Source organism: Mesitornis unicolor, unplaced genomic scaffold (assembly GCF_000695765.1).
Source record: "Mesitornis unicolor isolate BGI_N332 unplaced genomic scaffold, ASM69576v1 scaffold16900, whole genome shotgun sequence".
NCBI classification, from domain to species: Eukaryota; Metazoa; Chordata; class Aves; order Mesitornithiformes; family Mesitornithidae; genus Mesitornis; species Mesitornis unicolor.
This window is the reverse complement of record NW_010159128.1, coordinates 1-10,110: the sequence shown is the minus strand read 5'-3', so window position 1 is coordinate 10,110 and position 10,110 is coordinate 1. Positions and strand designations below refer to the sequence as shown.

Genomic DNA, 10,110 nt, shown 5'->3' with positions numbered 1-10,110 from the left:
CAGGAGAGGGCTGCAGTCCTGTTGGAGTGCTCCAAAATAAAAAGTAACTGCTGCTGATTCCTTAATGCAACATAGCTTGGCTTGGATCGCTGAATCGAGTGTAAGCTGCTGTTTCTAATTGTTCTCAGCCTGCATTAGAGGCTTTTGTTGGAAATATCCCTATGCATACAGGCTTCAAGGGTGGGTTCAGTGGCCTGAAGACAGACACTTTGGGTCCTGCTTGCTTTCCAGCTGCTGCAAGTCTCCTGCTGGTCCTGTGTCATGTCTGTTGGCCCTTCCTGACATCTTCCTAGGGCATCTCAGTTAGCACCGTGTATCCAAGTGGTAATCAAACCTGGCCCAAGTAATTCATATCATTTGCATTCAGCTTAGTATACGTACATTTAAATTTTTTACTCCTTCAAAAGCAATTGCTTGGGAGAAATTTTGTTCTAATTATTACAGATGACCTTTTCTAAAAGTATTGACTTGTAAAGAAGCTCTACTGCATCCCCTGTTCCCCTTGAGCATTTGTATTGCACCCAAGTGACACCTGTACACAAGAATATTGGAATAGTTTTTTATAGCCTTTTATTAGTGTGTAAGCACATCCATGGTGCATATAAAACTGTAACAGTTGACTTAATTTGAACAAATGATATTTTATTTTTCAGTAAGTGATTAAAAAGGCACTTCCACCTTGTGAACGGTGCATCAGGGGTGTAGTAACCAGGAAAAAAACCCTATGTTAATCAAATACTCAAGACAAAAAGGAAGTTTAAGAAGAGATTAACTGACCAATGCCTTTTTTTTTTTTTTACCCCTGTAATAGTCTGACAAATCCTGTGTAAACTATCGTTCACTGAGATTTAAATCATCTGAGCTACTAGAACTTACTTTCTGGAAGATTCTCAACGTGAATTATTCTGAGTGTTAACACCCCCCTCCCCCGCCCCCTTTTCAAATACACTTTGTGGTAAAATAAGTTTTGGAGTACTTTTTACGTTAATCTATACATTGGAAACAAGGCAGTTGTGCTTTTATCATTGTCAGAGGAGTAGGTGTATGTGACTTTGACACTAAGAGTAGACTTATACAGTGCTAAATATCATACTCCCTCCCCTTGCTGCAGTGCAATTTTTTAAGCGTGTTTATTCACTGGCTTTTGTTCCATTGAAATCTCCATCTCTTGCGTCCATTTCTTCATCACCTCCATCTGTTGCGTTCTCAATTACTCTTCTACCTCCAGATCTACGAGGTGGGGCAAAAGATGCTGGCTCATTTCCCCTCCTGCGGGGGGGGGGGAAAGAAATTGCATGTTTAGTTCATTTGCAGTCCTCACAAATAAGCATAGAGTTTAACAGTACCTGAGGCGCTGATGTTTTTAAATGCAGAACAGCCAATAGCTGTGGGCCTCTAATACAACTTTATGTTCTGTAGCATGTAAGAGTAATTTGTCAACAGGTTGAATCTCCCAGTTGCTTGTAACTGTGATAGGATTCCTGTTCTTGTGCTTAAAGTTCTCCTCTAAATAGTTTTATCTGCCCTAACCCCCCTACTTTTCCCTTCATTTCACTGTTTTTCCCTATGGGGGCTGCAACTGGTGGTTCTGGGAGGGAATGAGGAAGGGAGCTGCTCGTACCCACAGCAGCAGGGGAGTGTCCTTCCTGTCCCTTTAGAAGAGCACAGAGGGAGCTTGTTGCTGAATTTGTAACCTGCAGTCTGAATAACCCTACCAGATACTGAAGGCTCACGAGACGTGGGACTGGAGCAGTGCTGGGAATGTCAGCATTTTTGAGCCCACAGTCCCTCTCCACAAAGGCTGCATTGGTCACAGCACCACCAGTGCTTTGACGCATATGGCATCCTAGGTTGTGAGTAGCTCTGATCGTTCCCAGTGGAGAGAGAAAACTCTCACTGCTTTGGAACTGTGTTGTAACTCAGGTGCTGACACTTAATAGTGCAAGTGTCTTACAGAAGAGGTTATAGAAAATGCTTTTTCCTATCTTGCCACCTTTTCCTCTCCCATCTCCCTCCCATCCCCATATATTTCATAGCCACAGCCCAAGGCAGGGACACTTTTGTCCTCAAGGTTATTTTTTGGGAAGAGGTGTGAGCAAATGAGACAGAAGATGGGTTTGTCTCTTCTTGGCCTCCATTGCTACTGTGCTACAAAATGGTTAAGTTTTGTAACATGGCCTCTCACTTGCCCCTCATTAAGCAAACCTTTGCGTAAAGGCTTGAGACTGCAGACATAAGCAATAAAACAGATTCATGATTACTGAATGTTGTGCCAAAATTACTAATTTAGTGTTAAATACATCTGACTCTGCACTTTGGGGTACAACAATTGTATGTAAATATTTAAAGGCTTGTCTTGTCCTTGCAAAAGACTAAGCCAGCATTCTCCTCTCTGAAGCAGCTATTTAAGTCCAAAGTTCAGTCTTCCATACAAGGGAAGTGGGTAGGAACATTGGCTGAACTAACTTATTTCAGAGCCACAAATCTATTTTTCCAAGGCAGAAATGTGACATGTAGTCTGTTTTCCATAATTCTGCCCTTACACTCCAGTGTGAGCACTAACACTCGCCCTTTACAAATTTATAAACATTCATGAGGGCACCCTTCAGTCTCCTCTGCTCCAAGCTCAAGAGCCCCAGCTCCCTCAGCCGCTCGTCAGCAGGAGATGCTCCACTCCCTCCCTCATCTTTGTGGCTCTGCTGGACTCTTTCAAGCAGTTCCTGTCCTTCTTGACTTGAGGGCCCAGAACTGGACACAAGATTGCAGCTGTGGTGTGAGGAGGGCAGAGCAGAGGGGCAGGAGAACCTCTCTGCCCTACAACCACCCCTTCTCATCCACCCCAGGATGGTGCTGGCTGCCTTGGCTCAAAGGCACATTGCTGGCTCTTGGTCACCCTGCTGTCCACCAGGACCCCCAGGTCCCTTCCCCCTGTGCTGCTCCCCAACAGGTCAGTCCCCAACCTATCCTGGTACATGGGGTTGTTCTTCCCCAGATGCAGTGCTCTACACTTGCCCTTGTTGTATTTAATTAAATTTCTCCCCTCCCAGCTGTCCAACCTGTCCAGCTCTTGCTGAATGGCAGCACAGCCTCTGGAGTTCAGGCACTCCTCCCAGTTTTGGGTCATCAGCAAACTTGCTGACAGTGCACTCTGTTCCCTCATCCAGGTCGTTCATGAATAGTACTGGTCCCAGTATGAACCCCTGAGAGACCCACTAGATACAGGCCTCCAACTGGACTCTGTCCCAGTGACCACAACTTCTTTCCTTCCATCAGTTCACCGTCTGCCTCACTACCCTCACCTCATCCAGACCACGCTTTCTCAGCTCAGCTGTGAGGATGCTGGGGGAAATGGTGTCAAATGCTTTACTGAAACCACGATAAACCACATCCACTGCCCTGCCATCATCTACCCACCTGGTGATGTCCTCAGAAAAGGCTACCAGGGTGGTCAAACATGACTTCCCCTTGGTAAAACCATGGTGACTGCTCCTAATGACCCTCTTATCCTTGATATGCCTGGAGACTGCTGAGGATAAGCTGTTCCATCACCTTTCCAGGGATGGAGGTGAGGCTGACTGGTCTGTAGTTACCTGGGTCCTCCTTCTTGCCCTCTTTGAAGACTGCAGTGACATTTGCTGTCCTCCAGTCCTCAGGCACCTCTCCTGTTGCTCACGACTTACCAAAGATGATGGAGAGTGGCCTAGCAGCGACTTTTGCTGGCTCCCTCAGCACCCATGGGTGCATCAGGGCCCATGGATTTATGGATGTCCAGATTGCTTATCTGATCCCTAACCCAGTCCTCATCAACCAAGGCAAACTCCTCCTTTATCCTGACTTCCTCTGGGACCTCAGGGCTCTGGGGCTCCTGAGGACAGTCTCCAGCAGTGCAGACAGAGACAAAGAAGGCATTCAGTAACTCCGTCTTCTCAGTATCCTCTGTCACCAGGGCACCCACCTCATTCAGCAGTGGGCCGACATTGCCTCTAGCGCTAGTTTTGTCTGCAGTTGATCCTTCTGTTGTTCTTGACCTCCCTTGCAAGGTTTAATTCCAAGGAGGCCTTAGCTTTCCTAGTTGCCTCCCTACATCCTCTGATAGCAGTCCTATATTCTTCCCAAGTGGCCGTCCCCTCCTTCCATCATCTATAGACCTGTTCTTCCACTTGAGTTTGCCCAGCAGTTCCCTGTTTAACCATGCGGGTCTCCTGGCTCCCTGTCTTGGTTTCCTGCCTGTTGGGATGCTCTGATCTTGAGCTTGGAAGAAGGTCCTTGAATATAAACCAACTATCTTGGGCTCCTTTACCTTCTAGTACCATGTCTCATGGAATTTCCCCTAGCAATTGCTTGAAAAGGCCAAAGTTTGCCCTGCTGAAGTCCAGGGTTGTGATCCCGTTTGGTATTCTGTTCCTACCGCACAAGATCCTGAACTCCACCATCTCATGGTTGCTGCAGCCAAGGCTGCCCTCAACCTTCACCACTTCAACCAGACCCTCCTTGTTAGTGAGTATAAGACCCAGCAGCATTCCTCTCCTAGTTGGTTCATCCACCATTTGCATCAAGAAGTTATCACTGATGCACTGGAGGAACCTCCTGGACTGCGAACGGCTGGCTGTGTAGGCCTTCCAGCAAATATCCGGGTAGTTCAAATCCCCCATGAGAACCAGGGCCTGTGCTTGCCAGGCTCCTGCCAGCTGCCTGTAGAAGGCCTCGTCAACTTCCTCAGCCTGATCAGGTGCCCTGTAATAGACACCTACAACAGTATTGCCTATGCCAGCCTGTCCCTTAATTCACACCCACAAACTCTCAACTCGCTCCTCATCTGTGCCTGGACAGAACTCAACACCTTCTAGCTGCTCTCTCATGTAAAGGGCAACTCCACCACCTCACCTTATTGGCCTGTCTTTCCTAAAAACGACACAGCCATCCATGACCACATCCCAGTCATGGGAGCTGTCCCACCATGTCTCTGTAATTGCCACCAGATCATAAGCCCTTGTCTACACAGATTTCTAACTCCTCCTGTTTATTGCCCATGCTGTGTGCATTGGTGTAGATCCACTTGAGTTCAGTTACTGATTTCACTCCCAACACTGGCCTGCTACCCCTTGGCTCACCTCTAGTGAGCCTGGTATTATCCCCTCCCCACTTTGAACCTAGTTTAAAGCCTTATTGGTGAGCCCTGCCAACTTAGGTGCAAGGATCCTTTTACGCCTTTGAGAAAGTTGAATTCCATTGGTCACCAGAAGGCTTGGTGCTGTATAAACCTCCCCAAGATAAAAAACACCCAGAATTCCACTGATGGCATCATCCTCTGAGACATGTGTTGATCTGGTGTGTTTTCTGGTTCCTACCAGTATTCTTCCCTGCCACTGAAGAGATTGAGGAAAACACTCCCTGTGCTCCCAGTCCTTCAACCAGTCTCCCCAGTGTCCTGCAGTCCCTCTTGATTGCCTTTGGACTTATCTGCTCAACCTCATTGCTACCAACCTGAACAACTAACAGCAGATAATAGTCAGAGGGCCGTACCAGACCAGGGAGTTTCCTAACCCAGGCCCCAGGACAGCAGCAGATATCCCTGTGGGATGGGTCTGGTCAGCATATTGGAGCCTTTGTACCCCTCAGAAGGGAATCACCTACAACAATTACCCTCCTTTTTTTCCTTTACTGAGTCAGTTGTAAAGTGAGGCAAAGCAGCTGACCCTAGGCAAATCCCTGGATGGGCTTTCTTCAGCATCCTCATTTGCCTGGCCCTCAAGTTTCAGAGCCCCGTATCTATTGTGTAAGTGAGGGAGGCTGGGAGGCTCCACACCGAGCAGGGACTTGCTTCCATTCCTCTCCATCTCTTAGGTCCTCTTCTTCTGCTTGGAGGCTAGAGGGTAGGGGATCCTGTGTTTCTTGTGGAGCCTCTGTCTCTTGCCTTTGCCTCAGGGTATGACTCCACCAATCAATCTCCCTCTCACACTCCCTAATACTCCTTAACCTTTCAACCTCCTCCTTTAGCTCAGACACCAGGTGGAGCAGATAATTCACCCGGTCACACCTCACACAGGTGTTGTCACTGCTGACCTCCTGTTGGAATGACAGACTCAGGCACTCCCTGCAGCCAGAGACCTGGACATGTGCATCTTTGAATGGGAGTGATGTCTGAGTCGCCACACTCCTCCTGGTGCTGACCTTTGAATGAGTGGTGACCATTTCTATGCATGAATAATGCATATAGTTGAGACAAGCCTTAAGTATTACTGTTTGCTTAGCATCTCTACCTTTGAAGGGCTACGGGAGTAGTGCTTGAATAACAATCTGACTGGAAATACTAGGCTGACTAAAAGGCACATGCAAGGACAAGACATAATCTTTAAATATTTGTGTATTCACAGCAAAATCCAGCATATGTAATATAGAAGATAAACAAATATTACAAGGCAGTAGCTCTTTAATTTTTGCAACAGCAGGTATTATTTCTATCTCCAGAGAATGTGATAAAGTATAATATAATGCTGTGCTAGGTTATGGTGTCAATATTAATTTCTGTGTTCATGCTTTGTGTTTTAATAACATTAGACAAGTGATGTAATGTCTGCAAAATAGCTCTAAAAGCCTAAGTAATGGCTCTTTGTAAGCAATACAGGTGTGCTATGTAATGAAAGGCAAGATTTTCTCTTTTGTCTGTGATTGTGTGGTGTGTGATAAATCACATGCAAGTAAGATCTTCCCAAATCTCAGGTGAGTTAGATGGGATCTTACCTTAGTCAGCATTACAATATGAGTAAGACGCACTGTGAAATTCTAATGACATGCTGTCATACGTCATATTCATTAGTCCTTTTAATCAATTTTACTAATCAATGGTGTATTTGATTTGAAAAATTTTAATCTCTGTGGCTGTGCACAAAGACAAGGTGGAAAAAAGACCATTTCCATGCAGATAAATTCAGAGTACTTTATTATGTACTCTGCTGGTAGAGCTTGTGAGAATGCAGCACTGGTAAATATACATCAGTACATAACCTATTTGTAAGAAAGATGTATCACTAAAGAACAGCTGATGGTAGCTAGATTAATGTAATATTTGTCTCTTTTGATAAAACAGTTTAATGTCAAGATATCCAAGCCTTCACAGTTTGCAGAAACCTCACATAATTTTTACTTGGGCCAAAGAAAATGGAAATTTATGCAACAAGCTAGCTGCAAAGTTGAAGGCATGGTACCTACTTAGTCATGCGAAGGTTCCTGTGTCCCTCTGAAACAGAGATAAAGAGTCCTGGGCAGTTATACTAAGCACATGGTCATGATCAGAGTTAGGTAGATTACTTTTAAATAATTAAACAAAGTACATTACAGCCAATTACATTGCATTTAGATACAACAAAAATGAACCGTATGCTATTCTCTGTAAAAGGGGCTGGACACAGCCACTCCTTTATAAAGCAGCCAGGAGCACACACCACCCAAGATGGTGCTAATGGAAAAGCTCCCAAAAGGCTACTACATCCCAAACTTTTCACTTTGAATTAAAACCACATCTGAAGGTTCATGCATGTTACTGGTAAACAGGTTGGCAAACCACTTCAAGAACACAACTGTGCAGATGCTTCACATTCATTTGACATACTGTTGGGTTTAGCAAAGTTTTACGGTGTGATGATGCAGATAGAGCAATTCCCTTACAATTCAAGTCAGGCTCTTTATTTCAATGAGTTGGTGTTTTCAAATGCAGTGAGTGCAAGAGAACCTGGGTATATAGCTGACTGATCACAGCTCTATCTTTTTCCCAGTTAGTTTTAACAAGAGAGTGTAAAGGGAAGTTTTGATCTTTTCCTTGGTCTGAGGACACCGAATCCCTTTGTGGTGAAGTCCAAAGAGACTTTTGGATAAGAGAAATATAACGTGCTTTGCGTTTTGCTGCCTGTGATGTTGTCTAAGACTGTGGTCATTGCGTGCAAGTTGTGCATGTGTGAAAGTGAAAAGCACAAGCATTTATACCCTTTTGTGACTGCTTCTGTACAAATAGATACAGCCATTTTATGAGAGGTGTTTTCAAAAGCAGCCAAGCCTAATTCTGTTCCTAACAAAAACTCCAACAGGAGTTTTGATTAGAAAGAGTAAGGCCTGTGCCATGGTATCACAGTTGTTCATCTCAACTGGAATGCTGAGACTGCTGCAGTCTACGAAATGCACTTCATCTTCTGACTTTGTCCTTCTGTTGTGTCTGCCAAGCTAATACAAGGAGTGAGTAACTTTGCAGCATTATTGGTGTCTGTTCTTTACTCGAACAGGTATTTTTTTTTTCATTTCTCTAGTTTAGTTCCAAATTTCAGGGCTGTCAGTGAGTGGGAATGGCTATCTCAAACAAGGGCACTCTACCTGAGCTTGCTCTTCAGTGCTGCGACCTCACGGCCCAGAGCTTCATTACTCTCAGTAGCTTCATCCAGTTCTCTCTGCAGCTTCCTGCGGTTTGCGTTGATACGCTGAGACTCTTCCTCCGCCTCCTCCAACTGCCTTTTCAGTTGCTTGAGTCGTGTGTTGCCCTTCTCAGCCTAAAGGGAAATTTGAGAGTAATGCTTTAATTCAAGTCTGATCAGATCTAATGGCTTTACATTCCTCATTTTAATTTCATACTTCTCTTGAGAGTTTTACTGAAACATGGCCTGAATCAAAAGTAGAAGCTTAAAATCTGAAAAATGTAAAAATAACTGCTTTGTAGGAGTTTAGCTGCTGATAGATACCATATTCAGACGCTAGCTTATTGTTTCTTTTGTTGCACAGTTTTACCTCTGTTTTCTGTCTTGCTGGTTGGTGTGCTTTAGGTCAAACTAAAATTTTAAACCAAAATGTGTTCATTGTCTCCATTCATATACCAATAAGGATGTTGTGCACAGTCCTGTAGACCACTGTGCAGACTATTGCAGCTCCCTGAGTGACAAGGACCAGTGCTTTGGCACTTGACTCTGCACAGAGGAAGAATTATATTGTCCCAGCTTTAGCAAAGGGCTGTAGCTACCCCAGCATAGAATCCCAGCAGACATTCTGCTTTCTAGAGGAGTATTTCTTTGAGACAGAACATGGAATTGTTCTGTCTTAGGATAAGACGTGAAAATTCCTGTGCTCCAGACTAAGACCCTCATGACCCAGTCTGATACCTGATCTTTGTACTGCTCTGCTTGCTTTCTCTCATCCTCCACCTGCAGCAATGCATCCTTCAGCTTCTTGTCCTTCTGGCGCAACGTCTTGGCTGCAGCCTGCTTCTCTCTGCAAATGATAGTCCAACATTTGGTGATGCGGAGGTCTGAAGTCGTCACCTACCTCAATCATGTTGTTCATGAAACAGGCACCAAGGACCTGTATGTTAAAGGCCTTACTGAATTTAGCAGACAGATCCTAAGCAAAACTTAAAGGTCATGTTCTTCTGATCAAAACAAATATGTGTCTTTGCTGTATGCTAGAGGTGCTCTAGGTTATCTGTTTTAAAACACAAAGTTATTTCCTCAAGAAATAATCCTGTAAATGGCACAATGTGTTACGGCAATTAAGCTGGCAGGGTGATAGGGCAGTTGCTCTAAAATGTAGGGGAACAGATCCTTGCCTTTGGTACCAGTGGAACTTTCCAGTAATAAAATGGTTGTTAATCAGAACCTGTAACTACTCCAGCTACTGGCCATACGTCTAAGAAATGTTAAGTGAGGGAGAGACTTTACCAAGCCTTAATGGCCCTGAAGGCCTGATGACAAATCCTGTCTGCCTTTGCTCTCTGTCTCATTAACTGGAACAATAAATGGACAGCTGTGCCGTCTGGGAGACGAGTACCTGGCTTCCTGTTCCAATTGCTCTTCAAGAGAAGCAATTTTGGCCTCCAGAGCAGCAATTGTAGTTTTGAATTTGGACTTCACAGCTCCCTCCATCTCCTGCAGCTTACTCTTCAGCTCTTTGTTCTGCCTCTCCAGTTGCTGCCGAGCGTTTTCGTTCTTCTGTGCCGTTGAGCGCTCTGTTGCCAGCTCATTGTTGAGCTGCTCTGCCTGCAAGGGTGAGAATACTGTTGAAAGTGTGGCATTCCTTCAGAGAAATGACACCTGGCAATTTGGGATGGCAGTTTTCACAGAATCACAGAATCACAGA

The 10,110-nt window shown here is 44.9% G+C and overlaps 1 protein-coding gene across 1 annotated transcript; it reads right to left on the bottom strand.

Annotated features, from left to right (window-relative positions):
• Positions 1-556: 556 nt before the first annotated feature.
• Positions 557-10,010, bottom strand: LOC104541607 (myosin-11-like; the record flags this gene model as incomplete). Its single annotated transcript, XM_010185715.1, has 4 exons — positions 557-1,269; positions 8,362-8,534; positions 9,138-9,246; positions 9,802-10,010. Coding segments are annotated over 4 exons (630 nt in total), but the record flags the coding sequence as incomplete, so codon positions are not given.
• Positions 10,011-10,110: the final 100 nt, after the last annotated feature.